The sequence below is a fragment of the Bombina bombina genome, chromosome 2 (assembly GCF_027579735.1).
Source record: "Bombina bombina isolate aBomBom1 chromosome 2, aBomBom1.pri, whole genome shotgun sequence".
In the NCBI taxonomy this organism is placed as follows: domain Eukaryota; kingdom Metazoa; phylum Chordata; class Amphibia; order Anura; family Bombinatoridae; genus Bombina; species Bombina bombina.
In genome coordinates this window covers 1,230,251,611-1,230,278,366 of record NC_069500.1, presented here as the reverse complement: position 1 = coordinate 1,230,278,366, position 26,756 = coordinate 1,230,251,611, and the positions used below count along the sequence as shown (strand labels likewise).

General features: G+C 35.6%; 1 protein-coding gene across 1 annotated transcript in view; it reads right to left on the bottom strand.

Annotated features, from left to right (window-relative positions):
- CORIN (corin, serine peptidase) overlaps positions 1–16,732 on the bottom strand; it is a 720,658-nt gene extending 703,926 nt beyond the window's left edge. The window contains exon 1 of the mRNA XM_053703991.1: positions 16,456–16,732. Coding sequence (XP_053559966.1) covers positions 16,456–16,530 — 75 coding nt within the window. The 5' untranslated portion in view covers positions 16,531–16,732. The remainder of the gene's footprint in view (positions 1–16,455) is intronic.
- Between the last annotated feature and the right edge of the window lie 10,024 nt (positions 16,733–26,756).

The following is a 26,756-nucleotide window of genomic DNA, read 5'->3' as shown; positions in this document are numbered from 1 at the left end:
ATTGAAGGTAAAACTCCTGTTTGTATCTGTGCAGTCTGGGTTCACCTGTCACCAGTGAATCTGACTTTACAGACTTATACTATTTATGTTTAACCCTTAAGCTTCCTGTTGCACTATATAAGACCTGCCTAAGATAAAGCTCATTAGTACTACTCATATTATTGGGTCTTATCCCTCAGGCTAAATTAACACAAGTGATTAAGTTAGTGTTTATCTTACTAGCAAGCACACTTAGTAACTTGTAACACTCCACAATTATTTATCCTGCTTAGAGGTCTTAAATGTTTACTTAAATATTTGCTGCATATCACAGAGCTTTACATATTATCACAGATCGCTACATAATAAACCAGCCATGTTAAAATGGAGCCTTCTGATGTGACCCCACAACTACACAGCCTTAACCAACGTTTAGATAATCTGACCCAGGCTTTTAGAGAGCTGCAAGTAGAGAACCAGAGCCTCAAAGCCTGTTTTAGGGAAGTTTTATCTAACAGAAATACCGGAAACGACCACCAGGCTGAACCCAGAGAAGTTTTCTGGTGATCGCTCCACTTTCAGACAGTTTAGAAATGCCTGTCTACTATTGTTTGACTTACGTCCCAGGACCTATGCTACTGACCGGAGCAAGGTGCTCACTATATTGTCCTACTTGAGGGGAGAACCTAGGGCCTGGGCAGATTCATTTTATGAGACCCAGGATCCTATCCTAAACTCTTTAGATGCATTCCTCAAAGCTTTGTCTACCCTTTATGACGACCCCTATCGGCAAGTTACTGCAGAAGGTAAACTAAGGCAGCTAAAAACACCGGTAGAGGAGTATATCACCCGCTTTAAGATCTGGGCCAGGGATTCCCTCTGGAATGAGGTTTCTTTAAAAAACCAGTATCGCCTATGATTGGCGGAGTACATTAAGGACGAACTAGCCAGGGTAGGCATACCAGACCTCCTTGAAGAGTTATACGCTCTTACTATCACTATAGACCGTAGGCTTAGGGAGAGGAGACAAGAAAGAAACCCTTCTACTACTCCTGTATGCAGGGTTTTACCCACACCTCCTACTTCCAGTTCTTCAGCTGAACAGCCTATGGATATCAGTTTCCTCAGAGGACCTCTTTCCCCACAAGAGAAGGCTAGACGCCGTACACTCAATCTCTGTATGTATTGTGGGGGGACTGAACATACTGTTAAAGAATGTCCTTTACTCACAAAGCAGAAGTTAGGTAAGGCACTCACAACTAAACATTGCTTACATACAAAAACCTTATCTACCACCTATCTTACTTTACCCTTACTTTTGCAGTGGGATCGACACAGGATAAACTGTAACGCCATGATTGACACCGGAGCATGTGCAAACTTTATTGATTTAAGTTTAGTTGAAGTTAATAAAATACCTTTTTTGTTCAAAAGCACACCTATGCCTCTTAAAGTCATTGATGGTACACCATTAGCATCAGGTCCAGTCTCTCAACAAACCATCCCTCTCCTTGTTACATCTACTTCTGGTCATTCTGAGACTATCTCTTTTGATATCATCTCTTCTCCAATTTATCCTATCGTTCTGGGTATCTCTTGGCTCAAAAAACACCAACCTACAGTTCATTTGGGATTCTCTCACCTTATCCTTCTCATCACCTTACTGTACTTCCACGTGTTTTCCTAATTCCAACTTGCTTTCCACAACTACTCCTACCATTCCTTCTCCATATCTTGACTTCTCTGAGGTTTTCAACAAAAAGGAGGCTGAGACATTGCCTCCACATAGGCCTTACGATTGCCCCATTGACCTTCTCCCTGGGGTAACCATACCCTATGGGCATATTTACCCCCTCTCAAGACCCGAATTAATCCATCTAAAGTCTTACATTGCTGAGAATTTAAAGAAGGGGTTTATCCGTCCATCCACTTCCCCTGCCGGAGCCGGCATCTTTTTTGTTAAAAACAAGGATGGGTCCTTACGTCCCATAATTGATTATCGGGAACTCAATAAGCGTACTGTAAAGAACCGATACCCACTACCTCTCATCCCAGAATTGATTTAGAGGTTAAGAGGTGCAACTATATTCACGAAACTGGATCTTAGGGGCGCATACAACCTTGTTAGAATAAGGGCCGGAGACGAGTGGCTGACGGCATTTAGGACCAGGTATGGTCTTTTCGAGTATACCGTTATGCCGTTCGGTCTCTGTAATGCTCCGGCAACATTTCAAAACTTCATTAATGACATCTTTAGGGATATTCTTGACACTTTTCTGGTGGTCTACCTTGACGACATCCTAATCTACTCTTCTTCTTACTCAGAACATATCAATCACGTCAGGCTTGTACTATCCAGACTACAGACACACAAATTGTATGTTAAGCTGGAAAAATGCCTTTTCCATGTCAGTCAGGTTTCCTTCTTGGGCTACAATATTAGTAAAAGTAACATCATGATGGAGGACAGTAAAATTACAGCTATCACCTCCTGGCCAAGACCCTCCAATATAAAAGACGTCCAACGTTTTTTAGGCTTTGCAAATTTTTACAGACGGTTCATTAAAGATTTCGCAGCCATCACCAAACCCCTCACTAATCTGACCAAAACCACTTCTGCCTTTCTATGGACTTCCCAGGCACAGAACGCCTTTGATCTCCTAAAGTCGCGGTTTATCACATCCCCAGTTCTACAACTACCTAATAGCAAAGCACAGTTTGTCCTAGAGGTGGATGCATCAGACTACGCTATCGGCTCCGTTCTCTCACAAAAAGCTTCTCCAAAAGACTCACTCCATCCAGTATGTTACTTTTCCAGACTTCTGACACCAGCGGAGTTGAACTATCCAGTTGGTGAAAAGGAGCTTTTGGCCATTAAGTCATCTTTCGACCAGTGGAGACACTTATTGGAGGCCGCAGAACAACCCATAGTGATTTTCCACGGATCATAAGAACTTGCAATACCTCCAGACCAACCGTACTCTCTCAGCCCATCAGCTCCGCTGGAGTCTTTACTTTTCCCGATTCTCCTACACCATCACTTACCGTCCTGGAACAAAAAACGGGAAGGCTGACGCCCTCTCTCGTAAGGATGCTAGACTCCAGACAACCCCATCCTACTCAACTATTATCCCCAAGTCCCACATCATAGGTCTCCTCTCCAAGGATTTTGCTGAACTAAAAACCCAACAACAGCTGGATACAACAAAATCTTCTTACCCTCTCTTACCTGATGTCAACGGAGTTCTCTGCAACCACTCCAAACTTTATATACCTCCTTCGCTCCGCAACAAAGCCCTATCACTCTCCCATGACTCTTCCTTAGCTGGTCACTTGGGTATACACAAGACCCTAGATCTACTTCGCAGATATTTCTGGTGGCCATCTATGAGAATGTCTGTTAACAATTATGTCAAGTCTTGTCCCACATGCCAGACTTGTAAACCCTCACATCAATTGCCTCTGGGGCTATTACAGAATTTACCTATTCCTGAACGCCCTTGGGCTAGTGTGTCCATGGACTTCATAGTGGACCTTCCAAAATCCGACGGCATGACTGTTATCTTTGTTGTTGTTGACTTATTCTCACGAATGGCACATTTTATTCCAATAGAATCACTACCGACTGCTCAAAAAACTGCAGAACTGTTCATCAAAGAGGTTGTTAGACTACATGGACTCCCAACATCCGTCCTCAGTGACAGAGGGTCACAATTCACCTCCAAGTTTTGGAAATATCTTTGTCAATCTCTTTCTATCCAACAACATCTTACCACCGCATACCATCCGCAATCTAATGGGTTATGTGAGAGAACCAATCAGTGGTTGGAACAATATTTGAGATGCTTTTGCTCCAACAAACAGGACTCTTGGCTATCTTTCCTACCACACGCTGAATTCGCCTTTAATAACACTACCAACACCTCCACGGGGTATTCACCCTTTTATGCCAACAACGGACTCCACCCACGATTTCATCCGTTACCTCCAACTGACACTCCTTGTCCGCAGGTTAATGACCTGATCAATTCTATCAAACAAACATTTACCGTAATCAAAGATAACATTCAGCAAGCTCAAGCCACCCAGAAACGCTCCTATGACCTCCGACATCGGGCTCCTCCCGTATACAAGGTTGGTGACCTGGTTTGGTTAGCCACAAAAAATCTCAGGATACCTACTCCTTGTAGGAAATTCAACAACCTTTTTGTGGGGCCTTTTCCCATCATCTCCATCAGCAACCCTCTCACGGTCACTCTGCAGTTGCCCTCTTCCTACCGCATCCATCCGACGTTCCACATCTCCCTCATCAAGCCTTGTGACACCTCCCGATGTCTGCCTCTCCCTCCACCGTCTTCCCCGGCACCCGATCCTGAGTATGAAGTCCACTCTATCTTGGACTCTAGGCGTTGCCATGGTCAACTTGAGTACCTAGTGCATTGGGTTGGATTTGATTCTTCCGCGGGTTCTTGGGAGCCGGCCTCCAATCTCTCTGCACCCCGTCTGGTGTCCCTTTTCCATAGGCGCCATCCAGAAAGACCCGCGCCTTGACACCTTTGGGGTTCCTTTGCAGGGGGGATATGTCATGTCTAAATCCATTCCACCTTACACAGCGTATCTAACCTGTCATACCACCTTTTATTTCAATTAAGCTGATCAGGTTTCCTTATTTAATCTCCTTGTAACCAAGATGCATTGCTGGTTTATTGAAGTTTATTGCCAAAGTAAAGCAGCTCAACTCCTTACCTAGAGTACCAAAACAAGATTCTCCTGATCAGAGAAACCTTTTGCCGTTACAAGCAGCTTCTGCTTCAAGCTGCCACAGCCACTGACGTCACCGCAGCGCCGATTCACGCTACCGCTCTGACACACTCTCCCTGTCTAAACAGACAGCATACAGACTCCCAGCTACACGGAGCCATTACCACGCTGCACGCTCACTAATCCCTGCAAGTATTCTACCTACCCGCATCTGGGATTCCTCTAACAGGCTCTGCTTCTGAATTAAGGTTCTGTATATAGAGTGCTTAAGTCTCTGTTTACTCATTTGACATTACTCTTTAAATAACAGTTGAATTGAAGGTAAAACTCCTGTTTGTATCTGTGCAGTCTGGGTTCCATATTTCACCTGTCACCAGTGAATCTGACTTTACAGACTTATACTATTTATGTTTAACCCTTAAGCTTCCTGTTGCACTATATAAGACCTGCCTAAGATAAAGCTCATTAGTACTACTCATATTATTGGGTCTTATCCCTCAGGCTAAATTAACACAAGTGATTAAGTTAGTGTTTATCTTACTAGCAAGCACACTGAGGCCTAGATTTAGAGTTCGGCGGTAGCCGTCAAAACCAGCGTTAGAGGCTCCTAACGCTGGTTTTGGGCGCCCGCTGGTATTTGGAGTCAGTGATTAAAGGGTCTAACGCTCACTTTTCAGCCGCGACTTTTCCATACCGCAGATCCCCCTACGCCATTTGCGTAGCCTATCTTTTCAATGGGATCTTTCTAACGCTGGTATTTAGAGTCGTTTCTGCAGTGAGCGTTAGAGCTCTAACGACAAGATTCCAGCCGCCTGAAAATAGCAGGAGTTAAGAGCTTTCTGGCTAACGCCGGTTTATAAAGCTCTTAACTACTGTAGCCTAAAGTACACTAACACCCATAAACTACCTATGTACCCCTAAACCGAGGTCCCCCCACATCGCCGCCACTCGATTAAAATTTTTAACCCCTAATCTGCCGACCGCCACCTACGTTATACTTATGTACCCCTAATCTGCTGCCCCTAACCCCGCCGACCCCTGTATTATATTTATTAACCCCTAACTTGCCCCCCACAACGTCGCCGCAAGCTACTTAAAATAATTAACCCCTAATCCACCGACCGCAAATCGCCGCCACCTACGTTATCCCTATGTACCCCTAATCTGCTACCCCTAACACCGCCGACCCCTATATTATATTTATTAACCCCTAATCTGCCCCCCTCAACGTCGCCGACACCTGCCTACACTTATTAACCCCTAATCTGCCGAGCGGACCTGAGCGCTACTATAATAAAGTTATTAACCCCTAACCCGCCTCACTAACCCTATCATAAATAGTATTAACCCCTAATCTGCCCTCCCTAACATCGCCGACACCTAACTTCAATTATTAACCCCTAATCTGACGACCGGAGCTCACCGCTATTCTAATAAATGTATTAACCCCTAAAGCTAAGTCTAACCCTAACACTAACACCCCCCTAAGTTAAATATAATTTTTATCTAACGAAATAAATTAACTCTTATTAAATAAATGATTCCTATTTAAAGCTAAATACTTACCTGTAAAATAAATCCTAATATAGCTACACTATAAATTATAATTACATTGTAGCTATTTTAGGATTAATATTTATTTTACAGGTAACTTTGTAATTATTTTAACCAGGTACAATAGCTATTAAATAGTTAAGAACTATTTAATAGTTACCTAGTTAAAATAATAACAAATTTACCTGTAAAATAAATCCTAACCTAAGATATAATTAAACCTAACACTACCCTATCAATAAAATAATTAAATAAACTACCTACAATTACCTACAATTAACCTAACACTACACTATCAATAAATTAATTAAACACAATTGCTACAAATAAATACAATTAAATAAACTAGCTAAAGTACAAAAAATAAAAAAGATCTAAGTTACAGAAAATAAAAAAATATTTACAAACATAATAAAAATATTACAACAATTTTAAACTAATTACACCTACTCTAAGCCCCCTAATAAAATAACAAAGCCCCCCAAAATAAAAAATTCCCTACCCTATTCTAAATTAAAAAAGTTACAAGCTCTTTTACCTTACCAGCCCTGAACAGGGCCCTTTGCGGGGCATGCCCCAAGAATTTCAGCTCTTTTGCCTGTAAAAAAAAACATACAATACCCCCCCCCAACATTACAACCCACCACCCACATACCCCTAATCTAACCCAAACCCCCCTTAAATAAACCTAACACTAATCCCCTGAAGATCTTCCTACCTTGTCTTCACCATCCAGGTATCACCGATCCGTCCTGGCTCCAAGATCTTCATCCAACCCAAGCGGGGGTTGGCGATCCAAAATCCGGTGCTCCAAAGTCTTCCTCCTATCCGGCAAGAAGAGGACATCCGGACCGGCAAACATCTTCTCCAAGCGGCATCTTCGATCTTCTTCCATCCGGTGCGGAGCGGGTCCATCTTGAAGCAGGCGACGCGGATCCATCCTCTTCTTCCGATGTCTCCCGACTAATGACTGTTCCTTTAAGGGACGTCATCCAAGATGGCGTCCCTCGAATTCCGATTGGCTGATAGGATTCTATCAGCCAATCGGAATTAAGGTAGGAATTTTCTGATTGGCTGATGGAATCAGCCAATCAGAATCAAGTTCAATCCGATTGGCTGATCCAATCAGCCAATCAGATTGAGCTCGCATTCTATTGGCTGTTCCGATCAGCCAATAGAATGCGAGCTCAATCTGATTGGCTGATTGGATCGGCCAATCGGATTGAACTAGATTCTGATTGGCTGATTCCATCAGCCAATCAGAAAATTCCTACCTTAATTCCGATTGGCTGATAGAATCCTATCAGCCAATCGGAATTCGAGGGACGCCATCTTGGATGACGTCCCTTAAAGGAACAGTCATTAGTCGGGAGACATCGGAAGAAGAGGATGGATCTGCGTCGCCTGCTTCAAGATGGACCCGCTCCGCACCGGATGGAAGAAGATCGAAGATGCCGCTTGGAGAAGATGTTTGCCGGTCCGGATGTCCTCTTCTTGCCGGATAGGAGGAAGACTTTGGAGCCTCTTCTGGACCTCTTCAGCACCGGATTATGGATCGCCAACCCCCGCTTGGGTTGGATGAAGATCTTGGAGCCAGGACGGATCGGTGATACCTGGATGGTGAAGACAAGGTAGGAAGATCTTCAGGGGATTAGTGTTAGGTTTATTTAAGGGGGGTTTGGGTTAGATTAGGGGTATGTGGGTGGTGGGTTGTAATGTTGGGGGGGGTATTGTATGTTTTTTTTTACAGGCAAAAGAGCTGAAATTCTTGGGGCATGCCCCGCAAAGGGCCCTGTTCAGGGCTGGTAAGGTAAAAGAGCTTGTAACTTTTTTAATTTAGAATAGGGTAGGGATTTTTTTATTTTGGGGGGCTTTGTTATTTTATTAGGGGGCTTAGAGTAGGTGTAATTAGTTTAAAATTGTTGTAATATTTTTATTATGTTTGTAAATATTTTTTTATTTTCTGTAACTTAGATCTTTTTTATTTTTTGTACTTTAGCTAGTTTATTTAATTGTATTTATTTGTAGCAATTGTGTTTAATTAATTTATTGATAGTGTAGTGTTAGGTTAATTGTAGGTAATTGTAGGTAGTTTATTTAATTATTTTATTGATAGGGTAGTGTTAGGTTTAATTATATCTTAGGGTAGGATTTATTTTACAGGTAAATTTGTTATTATTTTAACTAGGTAACTATTAAATAGTTCTTAACTATTTAATAGCTATTGTACCTGGTTAAAATAATTACAAAGTTGCCTGTAAAATAAATATTAATCCTAAAATAGCTATAATATAATTATAATTTATATTGTAGCTATATTAGGATTTATTTTACAGGTAAGTATTTAGCTTTAAATAGGAATAAGTTATTTAATAAGAGTTAATTTATTTCGTTAGATAAAAATTATATTTAACTTAGGGGGGTGTTAGTGTTAGGGTTAGACTTAGCTTTAGGGGTTAATCCATTTATTAGAATAGCGGTGAGCTCCGATCGGAAGTTTAGGGGTTAATAATTGAAGGTAGGTGTCGGCGATGTTAGGGAGGGCAGATTAGGGGTTAATACTATTTATGATAGGGTTAGTGAGGCGGATTAGGGGTTAATAACTTTATTATAGTAGCGCTCAGGTCCGCTCGGCAGATTAGGGGTTAATAAGTGTAGGTAGGTGTCGGCGACGTTGTGGGGGGCAGATTAGGGGTTAATAAATATAACATAGGGGTCGGCGATGTTAGGGCAGCAGATTAGGGGTACATAGGGATAACGTAGGTTGCGGCGGTTTACGGAGCGGCAGATTAGGGGTTAAAAAAAATATGCAGGGGTCAGCGATAGCGGGGGGCGGCAGATTAGGGGTTAATAAGTGTAAGGTTAGGGGTGTTTAGACTCGGGGTACATGTTAGGGTGTTAGGTGCAGACGTAGGAAGTGTTTCCCCATAGGAATCAATGGGGCTGCGTTAGGAGCTGAACGCTGCTTTTTTGCAGGTGTTAGGTTTTTTTTCAGCTCAAACAGTCCCATTGTTTCCTATGGGAGAATCGTGCACGAGCACGTTTTTGAGGCCGGCCGCGTCCGTAAGCAACTCTGGTATCGAGAGTTGCATTTGCGGTAAAAATGCTCTACGCTCCTTTTTTGGAGCCTAACGCAGCATTTGTTTTAACTCTCGATACCAGAGTTAAATTTATGGTGCGGCCAGAAAAAAGCCCGCGGAGCGTTAACAGCCCTTTTACCGCCGAACTCCAAATCTAGGCCTTAGTAACTTGTAACACTCCACAATTATTTATCCTGCTTAGAGGTCTTAAATGTTTACTTAAATACTTGCTGCATATCACAGAGCTTTACATATTATCACAGATCGTTACAAATTGTTAACAAAGTGTCTTTAATTATTTTCCTGTAATGTATAAAATGTTATAAAATGTCTAAAATTTTAAAAATAAGAATTAATTTAGTTTCAGTTCAATTAAATATAAATAAATATGTCCATATTTATCGGTTGCATACATATGCCATGTGAGCCCTTAAAATGAACGTATTATTAATACCAACAACATTTTTTGGTAAACATTCTACTGTACCTTTGACCTTTAAGAAGCAATATCAAATGAAACACATATTATTTATCAATTTAACCACTATTCTTTGCTACTCTGAACTACCTTATAGCTAAAGGCTTATTATAACCGTATCAAAATAATCTGAACTCATAAACACAATATTCACTTCTAAATGTATGGTAATTAATTTTCAAATATTAATGGAACCAGTATTTTCCAACATTGCCCAAGGCTTTTTTTACATAGCTGTGCCAAATTTAGTACATCAAATTACTTCATTACTTTTATAATCATGCTTCAGGCAACTTATTTATTAAACCATATTAGTACATATAGATTCATAAGCATTGCAATAAGGATAATGTGATTATGAATATTCGCCACATATGTGTTTTTGTAGTTATTTTCACTTTTAAAGTGAGTAATATCATTTTTTATTGCCTTTTAGTTACAGGCACTAGCACATTACAAATAAAAAGCCATGCTATATTTAGCATAAAGATAACAATAATTGTAAGGCTATTACTTTTAAATAGGCTTTTTCAGTTGTGGAATAAGATATATGGAAAAGGCATTATGAGTGGTTTTTAAAAATAAATAAATCTTCATTTAGGGCATATACAGGTACAGTGTAGGGCATTGATGCAACCTAAAACTATTTCCACAAAATGTGGAAGTGTGTAGTGCATAAATAGCATGATGGTATTAGTCAGCCTGCAAGGCTACATGCTAGAATTTGTTTTTTTTTAAAAACATTTGATTGACCTAAATGTGGCATCAACATTTATCTGTACATGGAATTGTATATATCATATATAAAATATTAAGTGAATATAATTCTTATATATTTCTATCAATGAATATGTGTTTGTTTTCTGTTTTAAAAACGTGTAACAGTTGGTAATACTAATTGTGAAGGGTATCTTAACCCTTTATGCCTAGTAGACGAAGCTGAAAACTTGAGTTTGGGGATAGAGCACAGGTAACTGTTTTCTCATAATCATAGAGCAAATGTGATGTTTCAGACACTGTGGACTTCAGAATTATCTTCAAAACTCATTTAATAATTTACAGCCAACTGAATTTACAGAACACCTTGTATTACGCTAATGGAGTCATAGGAGAATATATGCAACAAACAAAACAAGTGTGTCATACAAATTCCAGAAGAATACCAATGTTAACACAGGACATAAATTATTTGAACATACTGAATTAGATAATCATTCATAACTATTCATATACTCTCGATTAATGTGGGCTACAGAGCTACGGAATTTTGTGGTGCTTTTCAAATATATGTTAATAATAATATACCCTTGAAAGTGGTTAATCACCAATTTTTGTGTTCCTCACCCATTAAAACTAATATTTTTCAAGTATTTACACTTTTTTTACAACATTTCTTAAAGGGGCAACAAACTCTATGCATAATAATTTAACCCAGAGTAAATTGTACTACGTTACATTCACTATAAATAGTTAATAAATATATAAAACTATATAGAACTGGATGCCTACACATTTATTATTGCATTGTGAACTGGAAATGAATTACAACTCCTCTTGCTATATTGATGGGTGTCCAACCTTTGCAGACACAGTAAAATACAAACAAAACAGGTATGAGCTATTTGAAGTACTGTGAGTTGAAAATAGAAGATGGCTTTATCTTGCTGTAGGTTGCGCAATCCTTTGTATAACTTAACAGGTCTCACTTTTTTCTGTACTAAGATAACACAGAGGTTTTCCATCTGTTTCTCTTATGAATGAGATGGAATGTGAAAGGCAGCCAGTAGGACCCTGCATGGGTTTCAGAGCGCGAGTACGACCTGCCAGTCTATTTATAAACAAGTATTTTTACATTCAGACTTTCCACTCAGGCATTATTGGGTCAGGGGAGACGGTCATTTGGGGGGAACATGAAATCTCATCTCACAGAGTTATTTTTAAGGGTCATGGAAAAAAGGAAGGATTACATATCTCTCATTTCCTAATAATCTAAGTGAGATTCTAAATCAGAATATTTTTGTTTAAAAATCACTATGCAGCAAGTAGGATACAATGGGCTTCTTTAACTGTTTCATTACCAAGATCTTACCTCTAACACATGCCCCCTTCTAAAAGTGAAAGTTTCACCTGCTCAGTGGTGACCATGATAAAGCATTTTTTTGGCACTAAAAAATGTGTCTAAAAATAATACTTAAATACTTAAATAATTCTTAAAACTACTGAAACGACTCTGAAGCTAGCTGGTCTGATAGAATCATTATTACTGAGATGCAGAATCTTATTCCACTAAAGTTTAATTAAAAGATAATAATAGTAATTTGCCCTTAATTAAGATATACTGTAATTGTCTTGGTTATGATTATACATAGAATTTTGAATGCAATGAGTATAGTAAGCTCGTACAAAGGTGGAAGTGATTAAATATTGATTTAGTGTTCATTGAGATTGGATACTTCAACAATTGTTAACAACTGTTAATAAAATAAACAGTATTTTGTTAATTGTGATTAAACAAAAAATATTGTCATACAAATTTTACAAATATTCATTCTATTAAATTAAGCTATAATACAGGGCTAAAAAGGATTTTACATTTTTTTTGTAAAAAACATTTTGCATTACCAAATATACATTTGTTATATTTATGTAACCTCATAAACATAACACACAAAGCAAAACTGTATTTCAATCAAAAAAAAATCAGGAATAACCTTTTGTGGGGTTTTTTTTAGTTTTTTTTCCCCATTACTTCTACATTTTTAGCACTTACAATTTTTAAAATATGAAAACTAATTGATGTAGATTTGGAAAATGTCCAACAACAAAAAAACAAAACACATTTATAATGAATACAGAATGTCATACATTTTTAGCCCGCATGTTTGATCATCACAACCAGGTCATAGAAACATTTATCAGTCTGTGAGCAAGATCATTTGGACTCTGAGTAGTTGACAAAAAATAAATAAATCATGTTTTGCATATAATGCTTTGCAGCTGGAAAATCTGGGCTAAATGAACGCAAGTTAAATATATTTTTAAAATATATCAATATAAATACAAAAACTATCAGAAAAAATGATCAACCAGGGTGTCTGGCCAGCCTAAAGTATTGTGATATCTGTCTTGGGGTGCCACATCAAAGACAAAAGTAATGTTGAAGGCAATACCTAGACAATAGTATGCTAGATAGTTATTACACTACAACCTTATCGTTGATTTAAGTTTGAAATAAGTAATATATCCATATATTGTATTATATTGTTATACCTGGCTCCTAAGTTTGTTATTTTATTATGTATATCTGTATGGCTCCTAAAAATTAACAGGGAGCTTCTCAATATCTTAAAGTAAGACAAAGGTCTAAAATAACCTTTTTATAAATTGAACATAATCTTTATTTCAACTCCCCAATATTCAGACTCGTTCCTAAGATTCATATACATTTATTAACCTCTGCCCCTAAGAATCCTTAAGAAAAGGGGCAAACAAAATTTTAGGATCATTTTTATTTATGTAGGTATTATGAAGTGGGTTTTATTCTCAGTGACGTACTTGCTATATCAACTTGTATAAAACTCAGAAATCTACAGCATAGCTCTTTTCCCATTGTAACAGTGTTTATGCCACAACAAATCCATTAGAATACAAACTTGGGTGCTGTATAGTACTTGTGGGCTTTAGTGGTGTTGAATTAGGCTCAATGAATATATTGCCAGTTAATTTTATCGAAAAAGATATTTGATATAATCACAAAGAAATAATCAAGTGTAATATATCCAGTTACATGAATCTAGGCTCACAAGAAAGCATATTGTTGCTACATTCTTGCCTCTAACTTTTCATTTTTTTTGTACAAAGATTTAAACAAACACCCTACTTAGAGTCCTAGAAGACTCCTTTGACACATCAAATTAATAGCTGATTTATATTATTAATTGGATATTTAAAGTGCAACACTTTACAAGCATAGATGCCAGTAGTGTTAATGCAGTGTATGAAAGCATTAAAGTGGTCTGGGGGTTTAGATACCTGATGCTAATAAAACAAATAGAAAAGCAGATTTAACTTCATTACCATATCTTTCAACTATTTCCACATAAACTGCTGTTTTATTAATGAAACATTGTAAGCAGGAAACATTCAACTACACAAGCCACCAGTGGAAACTGATATAGTACATGATACGTTTATATTTTACTGACATTACAGTTCCTTTGCCAACGGGAATACAAGCACCCTCACTGTAGTATAAAAGTAAAAATCACTTTATTATGATAGAAAAAATACAATACAACATTGTTACTGCAGTTCTAAAATCATCTAAAAACTTGAATGCAAGAACTCTATGTACTGATACTGAACTATCAATCATACAGTATGCTTCTATTACATCGTCATATGACTTCTGAAACTGATATTTGTTCTCATTCTCAATAATGTTTACTCCCAACATCAAGTGGAGGACAGTTTTAAAAAGTTAATCTAAGTTCCTGAATTTCTTCAAGCTTCTGAAAGCTAATGACAGCTAGCTACTTGTGTGATAAAAACAATGTTATATGTATAAAATTACTGAACAGCTAAAAAGAAAAATTTAAAAATTAACTGTAACATATATATATATATATATATATATATATATATATATATATATACACACATATATATTTACATACACATATATATATATATATATATATAAATTCATATATAAATTCATATATATATATATATATATATATATATATATATACACACACATACATACACGTACATATTCATTACCTATTTATCGAAAGTCATTATTTCACAGGGATTGTTTATATATATATATATATATATATATATATATACACACATATATATTTACATACACATATATATATATATATATATATAAATTCATATATATATATGTATATATATATATATATATATATATATATATATATATATATATATATATATATATATACACACACATACATACACGTACATATTCATTACCTATTTATCGAAAGTCATTATTTCACAGGGATTGTTTTGTGTTTTTTTTTAAATTGTAAACTAAGCCTTTTAAAGTCATTAATAATTTGGATAATTCTATGCAAAATATTAATGTTTGTATTTCACTGCTAGTGAAATAGTTTTAGTGTAAATTACCTGAGCTTTAATTGAAACAAAAGTAGTGGAATACCACTTTTGGTACAAATAAATAAGTTAGAAATCTGAATAAGAAAATTAGAAAAAAATAAATCACCATTGGGATATTGATAGAATATTGTTACTGATCTTTGTTGTATAAATACCACTGTTTCTAGTAGGTTTTAGTATAACCCCGTTGCCCCAAAAACCTTTCCCATTGTTGCATACACAAAATTCAGTGATCACATAACCTGTTTTATATAGTTATATCACTAAATATTATTCACCATTCAAATATTTAGCACCCAAACCTACAGCCATGTATACTACACTGTGTTTGTGCTTTCTATCTACAGGTTAAGTAACCTACAGCTACAGCACTACATTCTGACTGTATTACTAAAGTACCAATATCATAAGTTTCACCAAACTGAATCACCAACTGAAACCATAACAAACTACCTACATTACTAACACAAAGCCATGACAGCCAACTTACCACACCAACATTAAACAGTTAAATGTAGGCTCAGTAGACCTCACCTAGTGTTAATAAACCAGTACAATCAACTTATCAACCTACAGAATTAAAATCAATACAGTACAACACACCTGTTTTACAATCCATTTGCAGAACACACATCAAACAGTACAATCTAGAGATTCTAGAGCATAACCATTAAAACATTATCATTAACCTACAACCCTGTCCACCAACCTACAGCACTAACAATATATAGTGTCACCAGTTTCCAATAATCATATTATTACTGTTCAACCCATCCAAAAGCCCTGTCATTATAATTACTCCACTAACCTATTGCGCTGTCATTAGCCTACTAACTATAACACATCATCAGGGTATGCAGAATACAGAAACAAAATCATTTCAATTAGTTTTAATTTACAGGGATTGGAAACTGATTGCACCTGTGTTAAATGTCCATTTAAAAAAAAAAAAAACACATTATGCAAAGATGACCTTTCAGAGGGTAAAACTCGTGGTACAATGAATGGACAAATGTACTGAATCTATTTACTGATATAAACCTTCTGCTAAACACTAAACAGTTTCAGTTGAATTAAAAGGTGCTGCTTATAAAAATGTTACCAGATAACACATACTGCAAAACTCGATGCAATTACATTATTATTACAATGGATGCTGTTGTCGTAATATCAACGTTTTTACATTTAATTAGCATCCTATTTGGAACACACTATATCTAGTTTAACCCATGGGCTGCCAGGAAAAAATGACTATAAAAATAATAAAACATTAGTGCGCAATGTGTTGCAGCTCTCTCTCGCAGCCAATAGGTTAAAGCGTGTTACATAATAATAAGTGATCTAAAGCTAAGTGACTGAGCTTGAAGTAAGACGTATTAATAACATAGTAATAACAAGCATATGCCTAAGCTGATATATACAAGTGCCAGGGTTAAATGATGATCTTACCCTGTCTGTGCAGATGACTTGCTGGTGGTATTGCTCTTCAGGAGGCAGAGAAGCAAACTGTTGCATTGACAGCATGCTCAGACTGCTTACATTCCCAGCACTGTGTGTCCTCTACTTTCCCTTCTGGATTTTCTTTTCACGTGCTTCTCCAGACAGCCAGGGATCACTTCATCCTGTCCCACGTGTTGTCAATGATAAGGGGTCTCAGCATCTTGTCTGCACTACCACACAAGCGACCCCCACCAGTGACACGCCTCTGATGGAGCAACAAGTCAGGAGAGACACCACACCCATAGTTTCTAGATTTTTTGAAACAATGATAAATTACTTTGTGTCTGTACATGAGATAGATAGATTAGATAGATTAGATAAGATAAGATCAATTGATAGATAATAGAAATATAGATAGATGATTAATATATAATAGATATATAGATAGCAGATACATAGATAGATGATAGACAGATAGACATACGGACAGATATATGATAGAATAGATAGAATAGATTGATTGATGATAATAGATATACAGTATAGATAAATAGATGACTGATAGATAATAGATAGACAGACAAATATATGATAGACAGATTAGATTAGATAGATTGACAAACAGACAGAAAGACAGACAGACAGATAGAGAGTAGATAGGTAGATATATATATGATATATAGATAGTAGATAGATATGAAAAGATAGATGATAGATGGTAAGAATATACATAGAGGTAACTATAATATATATATATATATATATATATATTTACAATTATACATAGAGACATATAGATGAGAGAAAGAGAGAAGGGTGGATTGAAAGGCTTACTTATAGCAGACTGAACTATTATATATATATATATATATATATATATATATATATATATATATATATATATATATATATATATGTGTGTGTGTGTGTGTAAATGTTTATAAATTAAAAATAATAAAATGCACCTCAAAGATTAATATTGATGTCTGTTTCTTCAGGTTAGTAATATGTAACTGTTCTTATTATATTAATGACTATGTATTGATATATGTTTATTTTGCACACTGTAGGCTGAAGGATCTCCAAACCTACATTGCCTTTATGAGGTCTTTTTATCATTTAAAAAAATAAAATTAGCTCAGTAAGCACTCAGATCTCAAAATTCCCAAAGTAATTCACCCAAACTAAATAATAACTCTGTACAAGCCCATAAAAGAGATTATTTTGGTTTAGGCAGAGGAAGCAATTTTCTGCAATTGCCCTAACATCCCTTGGAGAATAATTCTGTAGAATAACATTATTTCTTATGTGAGGCAGTAAGAGAGCAATTATATACTATCCTGGAAGCACAAAAATAAATGTGAAAAAATAATAACTGGTTATTAATAACAAAGTACAAATTGTAGAACAAGTTTAGTAAATGTGATATATATTGCACCTTTGACCCTTGTTTTATTGCTGACGCCTGGCAATCATTCCTCTGCCTTCTCTGTCTACAAACAGTAGGTTTGCTTAAAGCATCTGCTACAGGAAACAGCATGCAACTGTTAATTTATAGGGGATTTCTAATGTACAGGCTAATTAGGCTTGAGACTGATGTACATAGGAGCTACTTTTGCTGGAAAGAACTTAAGGTATTTTCATAATAGTTTTAGCCATTCAGCAGACTATAAAATACACAGCACCTATTCAAGTATTAGATTAAATGTTGAAGAAGTATTTTTAGCAAAAAATAATTAGGACATTTAATTATTATACATATGTTCCTTAGTAACTTTGTGTTAGGCCCATGTAGAGGAGTTAAAGGGACATGAAAACTAACAGTTTTATTTCATGATTCAGATAGAACATACAATTTTAAACAACTCTCAAATTTACTTTTATTATCTCATGTGCTTCATTCTTTTGGTACCCTTTGTTGAAAAGCATACATAGATAAGCTCAGGAGCAGAAATGCACTACTGAGAGATAGCTGCTGAACAGTGTATGCCTCTTGTCATTGGCTCACTTGATCTGGTCAGCTAGCTCCCAGTCGTGTTTTTGGCTCCTTCGATAGAGGGTACCTAAAGAATTAAGAAAATTTGATAATAGAAGTAAATGGGAAAGTTGTTTAAAATTGTATGCTCTACCTGAATCATGAAAGAAAAAAATTGGGTTTCATGTTTCTACAAATGCATAGATTGCACACCAGGCTGGTGCAGAGCAGGACACCGCAAGTAATTGGTGGATACATGTGTATGCATCTCCTGACTGGCTCCCCAGCTCACTCCTGTTGCAGTTCCTGAGTGAGAACACTGTAACTATTGTCCATGTCCCTTTACAGCCGTGAGGCCCGTGACCACCAATAAAGTTGCATTATGTTTAATGAAAATATATTTTAGAATCATCTCCTCCTTCGAACAGTTGTACAGTTAGACATCAGTGCAGCTTTGCAGACCTTCCACATTTAAAAACCTTAAAATATATTTAATTTTGTTTGTCCACTTTTTAATCATTTGAATTCTTTCAGCCATAAAATTATTGTCCAAGAAACAAAGGGGGGCAATATACATTATTAATAACCAATCTTTATTATGTAGGCACGGGCAACGTGCATACTAATCATACAGCAGATTGCACTGAGATTCACTGGGGGATTTATAGGGGAAATGACACAAACACAAAACTGATAGAACATGACAATCTTAAAGGGACACTGAACCCACATTTTTTCTTTTGTGATTCAGACAGAGCATGCAATTTTAAGCAACTTTCTAATTTACTCCTATTACCAATTTTCCTTCGTTCTCTTGCTATCTGTATTTGAAAAAGAAGGTATCTAAGCTTTTTTTTTTTTGTTTAGAGCTCTGGACAGCACCTTTTTATTGGTGGATGTATTTATCCACCAGTCAGCAAGGGCAACCCAGGTTGTTCACCAAAAATGGGCTGGCATCTAAACTTACGTGTTTGCATTTCAAATAAAGATACAAAGAGAATGAAGACAATTTGATAATAGGAGTAAATTAGAAAGTTGCTTAAAATTGTATGCTCTATCTAAATCACGAAAGAAAAAAATTGGGTTCAGTGTCCCTTTAAGTTCCACCACATGCATATTTTGCTATAGACCTCATCCATACAGGTAAAGCCATGTGAATATTTTGTTGCATATTCATAAGGAAATGCAACCAATCAGCATGACTCCTGTGCACCTGAATTGTAGCTCAACAGAAAAGGATGCGCTACAAATGAAAACCAAGTAGTTTGTTTCTTTGCATGAAAACCACATCAAAGTTCTTTATGTGAAAGTCATATATATATTTTATTGTCACAGGTGCTAGTTTACAATAGTTACAAACATTAATTTACTTTTATTTAATTATATTGTATATTAAGACATAATTTGTTTAACCATTTGCAGCAAGCATATTTTAAATTTAAAAAGATCCTAATCTGGTAGCAGCAGCAGCAAGATTACTGACTCTGGGTACTTATGTTTGATCCTGAAAATAGTCGGCAAGGGACAGGAGCACTATACCATGGTTCTTAGCAAACTGATGTTGCTTACACCTTCATATTCCCCATATATGCAATGGAAATCAACCTCACCACTGATCTGCATTTTACATTACTCTACAGAAATGCTGTTAGAGTAGTGATGCCATATTGCCACTTTAAAGTAAATGCAAACTTTAATGAATTAAAGGCCAGTATCAAATAATACTCTTAAAAACAGGGGTACTTTAATTCATTAAAGTTTACCAAGATGCTTATTATTTAAATACTTACATTTGCATTATGGTAAACATAACACTGATCCTCCACCCACAGCTCCTGCTTTCTTTAGCAGAACGATGATGATTCTGGCTTCCTCCAATCATTGTGTGACCCCTTTGGCATCCAGCTTGTGGGGAAATGCAACTATTCATCATCTATATGCTAATAAAAGCAGCAGATGGGGGTGGAGGCTCAGCATTATGTTTACCATAACGCAAAGGTAAGTATTTTTTTAAAAATAAGCATCTTACTTCGAACTAAAGTGCCCCTGTTTTTAAGAGTATTATTTGATACTGTCCTTTAATTAATTAAAGTTTACATTCACTTTAAGGAAGGATACTTATGAAAAATATATTCGTTAGGGGCTATTTTAAAAAAAATGCTTGAATAATGTTTCATTATATGAACCCAGACATATGTATTTTTCATATGTGTCCCCTCTTAAAGTGACAATATGGCTAACCCTATGTTAGAGAAAGAAGTCTACTATAATGTACATGGTTCTTCCAGCCTTAAAACAATATTTTATTCTAACCTACTTTTCTATTTCAGGCAGTGACATCTCTATGAGGATGAAAACTATGTCAACCTTCCACGTTACACCCCTTTTATGCTGAAGAGAATGGACAAAATAGGCCTTCCCTATTGCTTTTTTTTCTATACTAATGGTGCTACTACTGAGCATGTGCAAGAATTCACAGTGTATATGACTCTGTGATTGGATAATGGCTGTCATATGATAAAGAGCGCCAGCAAAATGAATTACATTTTCAAATTTATCAGTTCAAAATCTACTGCTCATTTAAAATTCAGGGTAAGTGCTATTGCATTTTCTTACTGCTATGCACTTGTTAAGTATGCAATTCTACTGTAATGTTCTTTGAAGACGAATATATTACTATAGAGCATTGGGTATGTATAGAGTTCCTTCCCTCACATTCACTGTGAGAATACAAATACTCGTCTGTAGTGTGAATAGTTAGCTAGTAAGTCACTAACTGACTTGATGGTCTAGAAGCAGATGTATAGAAAAAGTTCTTCCTCTGGCAGAAGAACCCCTCTGTGCTATTGCAATGTTTAAATTATTTTTTGGAAGTGTTGTTGACACACTCCATCTACTTTACTTTTACGAGTGTTAATAAATTATTAAACTTTAAGTTATTTGTTTTGAATTGTTCTCAGCTGTACAATATGTTCTCATTTTATTTGATGTATTTTTCCCGGTTTCTTTGAATATTTTCATAATTATATTTTATGATTCCTTGGATTTCCTTCCCAAAAATCAAATGGTTTCCTACTGGTATAATACCATTCAAGATTTTAGATCCACAAAGCTTTTCTTATATTATATTAACATATCTAATGAATAACATCACAAAAATGTTCACACTGTATCTAATATATGAAAGCTTTATAAGTTGAATTGGTCAAAATAAGAAAATCTGGAGAAAAAAAAATGATACAGTCTTGATAGGATTATGAGTCCTGTGTCTTGATATTTTTGTGTCCTCGGGAAAGAGAAAAAACCTTTATAGTATAATATTGTTAAACCAAACACATCCATTTAGTAGGTATCTAATAGTACTCACATACTGATGAGTTGTTTTCACTCAAAGAGTACTTTATGTTCCTTCCTAGTACAACAGCAATGGTTCCTAAATAAATGTAGGTAATAATTATACTACTGAGCAATGAGTGGGTTAAATAGGAGATGTATTTATAGTGAAATTTTTTTTATATGAAATGCTTGATAAAAGTTTATAATAGTATGTCACTAAGGGATATTGTTTATTGCTGATTTAGGCATTTCAAAAAGTTGTGAGAACATTGAAATGTGGATCATATCAGAACTATGTCCCATATTTTAATGTTGATTTAAGTTTGTAGGGCAAATCTATGAGACCCATTTGTGTATCTTGCAAGTTTAGTTCTTTTTTAGTTTTGTGCATGTTTGTTTGTTTTTGACAATTTCTTTGTACAAAAAATCTAATTCTTCAAGAGAAAGAATAATCATTTTTTTTTGTAAAATATAACAATTGTAATTTATCAGTGTAATTAGGAAAATTAGAGTTAGATCTTAACATTAGTAAACATAAATGTCTGTGAAATAAATGTATAGAGTTGAGTAGAATTTTAATTTGGGGAGATTTGTTGACAATTATTATTATTATTAGCAGCTGAGAGAATGTTGTTCTTAGACAAATTTCCCAAAAGACCAACTAAGCCTTGGGCAAAGACACTGAGAAGCTGGTAAGTAAATATACTTCTTGATGTCATTCATTTTTCTGCCTTGCCCTTGATCCTGCACCCATTACTGTTTAACCAAGTCCTCCTTTTGTTTTATTTTACTTATTCCCCACTCTCTAACCATTTTCTCTTCTCTATACCCCTCTTTTCCCTTCCCCCTGCCACCTGCTATGATATTCTCCCACTGTGTTCTGGGATAATGGAGCAATATACCAAGTCCTAGATATTATTATTATTATTACATTTTTCATTTAACCAATTAATCAGTCAATGTTTCTGTGACATCAATTACCTTCTATTGTATGGTAAATTATCTTCCATTTAAAAAGCTTACTACAAAATGTATCTACAAAAACCCACAATGACTTAAACGGAGAACTTTGTAGAAAAACAAAACAAAAACATAATACTGGGATAGAATCTGCCACACTGACAGATACATTCTGTAATTTATATTTGTTTACTTTGTGCTTAAAGGGATGTGAAGCACGAAAATGTTATTTCTTGATTCAGATAGAGCATGCAATTTTAAACAACTTTCTAATTTACTTCTATTATCAATGTTTCTTCATTCTCTTGGTATCTTTTGTTAAAAAGCAGAGATGTATACTTAGGAGTCGGCCTATTTCTTGAGCGCTATATGGCAGCAGTTTTGCAAGAATATTATCCATTTGCAAGAGTACTAGATGGGAGCACTATTTCCTGCCATGTAGTGATCTAAATGCCTACCTAGGTATCTATTCAAAACAGAATATCATGGGAACTAAGAAAATTTGATAATAGAGGTAAAATGGAAACTGTTTTTTAAATGCTATGCTCTGTCTGAATTACAAAAGAAACATTTGGGTTTCATATCCCTTTAACATAAGGAAACAAGTGAAGGGAAAACCAGATCTCAAAGAAAAGAAAAAAATCACTCAAGAAAAAAAAAAGTCTTCAAAGAGTCAAACAAATAATTGTGATTGACATTAGATATGTAAGACATTACATAGAACAAATATGCAGTTTGCACAGAAATTACATACATAGTTGCAATTCTTATTTTTATATTGATTTTTCCTTTTAATTTGTTACCTTCTATATTAAAGGGACAGTCTACTCCAGAATTGTTATTGTTTAAAAAGATAGATAATCCCTTTATTACCTATTCCCCATTTGTGCATAACCAACACAGTAATATTAATGTACTTTTTACCTTTGTGATTACTTTGTATCTAGGACTCTGCCGACTGCCCCTTTATTTCAGTTCTTTTGACAGACTTACATTTTAGGCAATCAGTGCCCTCTCTTAAGCAACTTTATGGGCGTGAGCATTTTAGTCAATCAGTGCCCTCTCATAAGTAACTCCATGGGCGTGAGCATAATGTTATCTATCTGGCACACATGAATTAACACACTCTAGCTGTGAAAAAAGTGCCAAATGCACTGAGATAAGAGGCGGCCTTCAAGGGCTTAGAAATTAGCATATGAGCCTACCTAGGTTTAGCTTTCCACTGAGAATACCAAGAAAACAAAGTCAATTTGATGATAAACGTTGATTTGAAAGTTGTTTAAAATTGCATGTACCTTTAATTTTGTATGCATTGTATATACGTATGTTCCATTTTATGCCTATGAACAAGCTATGTTTTTAAAACATATATACAAATATAACTCCAGATGAACTTTGTTTTGTTCTCACATTAGAAAAGATTGTTTTGGTCTCATAGATAAGAATTGTAGATCCTGATTAATAAGCTTTTTGTAACTTAAATTGACATTGTGTATAGTACAAATATTCTGCAATATACTGTCATTGTTTCTTTTTCACCATTTTTCTATAATTTAACTCAGTAAGGTTTGTTTGATATTGAATTGTGTTTGAAGTGTGAAGTGTCAGAAGCTTACGTCTCTTACAATCTGCAAAGCAATGACTTGATTACCATAGTAGTAATTCCTGAAGACCTGTATCTAACTGGCTACAGCAGAGGATAGTAAATACAAATGTTCATAAAACAATGCATACTTTAATTACTATACAGTTTCAGTCCATTTGACAAAATGTGTAGGGGTTGATCACAGTCCATCATTTGATAATTATCTGCAAGCTAAGCAACAACACATTTACGGGTCCAATTTTCCCTTATGGAATTCAACAGCTAAAACAACTTGATAAACTTCCAGACAACACTTTTACTTGTATTACCCAGTACCCCCAAAAATGTAACATTTGTTTTGCTCTTGGAAAAACAATTACTGAAATTAACCCAGCAATATTAGATGATGTTAATAATATCACCAAACAGATATAGATACTACCTGCTCAATCAATTAAAGCTTAAAAGATGAATAATTATCACTTCTGCAATAAATAAAATTAGCCAGATCCATTACCCCCCCCCCCAAAAAAAACAAACAAACATGCAAACTGTACTAATAATGCCCCTGTTCAAATCCATTTATGAGACATACACAGATATCTTAATGGGTTTGGAGCATAATAGGTTAATTGCACACATGTTCCCTATTAGCATCACTACACACTAAACACCCGATATTGCCATTTTGTTTGCCATTAATCGTGCACATTTGATTTTTTGTTTACCAAATCTGGTGATTAAAGGGATATGAAATCCAAAAGTTTTCTTTCATGATTCAGATAGAACATACAATTTTAAACAACTTTCCGATTTACTTATATTATCAAATTTTCTTCATTTTCTTGTTATCCTTTGTTGAAAAGCAAGAAGGTTAGTTCAGGAGTGTGCAGGTGTGTGCAGTGCTAGACAGCACTATTTCCTGTTATGTATGCTACCTATCTAGATATCTCTTCAACAAAGCATAACAAGAGAACAAAGCAAATGGGTTAAAAGAAGTAAATTAGAATCTTTTTTTAAAATTGTATTCTCTATCTGTATCATGATTTTTTTTTTTATTTAATGTCCCTTAAACAATGCAGATAATGAATTTGTGCTGTTTTCATGAGGTAACACTTTCCAAAGTTCATGGGCATTTTAGGATCACTGGAAAATCACGCTGACTATTCCAACCGAAGTTCAGAAATCATTATTCTTCCGAAAACAAGTGCAAGATTTAGATCAACTCCATATTATTTACGTAGATCTTTTGAAATAAAGTGCTGTATTTAATACATATTATGCATATACCGTACACATAACATACATGGGATGTTCTTTTAAATAAGTGAAAAATGTTAGTAGTCAAAATTTACATCATCTTAAATTATTATGTTTTTATCAAAGACCAATATTTATATAAAACTGCTGTTGTATCTCTTAATATAAAAATCTAGATACAAGATAATGTATATTTACATAAACCTAATATATCAATCCCTCCATTGTAGGACCGAGTTGCTCATTACTTTCAATTTTATAAGACAGCAATATTATAATATGGGGTCGATTTATCATGCTACGGTGGACAGGGGCATACATACGCGCCTCTGTCCGCCGCAACTCGCCTCTGGCGGGCTGAATTCTGCTGCCGGAATTCAGCATTGCACATGAGCGCTATTTTGCGTTTGTGTGCAATCCTATTCCCTTCCCGCGCAAGTCAATCACGCAAAAGGTTGGTGAAAGGTTAGGGGAATTCTCATCTTCCTCTCAGCCAGTAGTGACAGTATGGGCTCTATATGAAACAAAAGTAAAAGTATATTTTGCACCCCTATAGTGGTTTCCATTAAAAAAGCATGATTCAGCAGAAGAATATTAGTCTCTGTGTTAAACGAAAATCAGTTTTGCATGTAAGATCAGATTTTCCTGTACTTAACACATGCAAAAGTAGTTTACTCTGACAGACCACAAAAACTTGTCTCACTATGTAAGTATGGGTATGTCTGTTTTCTATTAATGACACAACAGTTTAATCAACATTTCCAGTTACTTCTTAAGAAAGATTCTACAATGGTGTGGTTTGGAATCTTAGCATTTTTATTACCATCCAAGGTTGTAATTATGATTAATTCTCCTTCATTTGGTGGTAAAAATGTTTACATTCTCTAAGTATTAATAAGAAATAATAAGGTCTGACAGATACTATGGGGCCGATTATTTAAAGGTCTCTGGGCTGGCGAGATTATTTATGAAGGCTCGTCAGTACTTCACACCAGTGCTTTCCCGGGTGGAATTATATAAAGCCACTTTTTTACCCTGAAAACAATTTGTCTCACTAATGGGCGTATACTGCATGTTCATATGGAAAGAAGATGCATGCATTACAAAACTGCACAATTCAATTCATAATTTATAAATTATACAAAATGAATAATTGAACCATTCACACACAAATACACAGGAACAAATTGTATT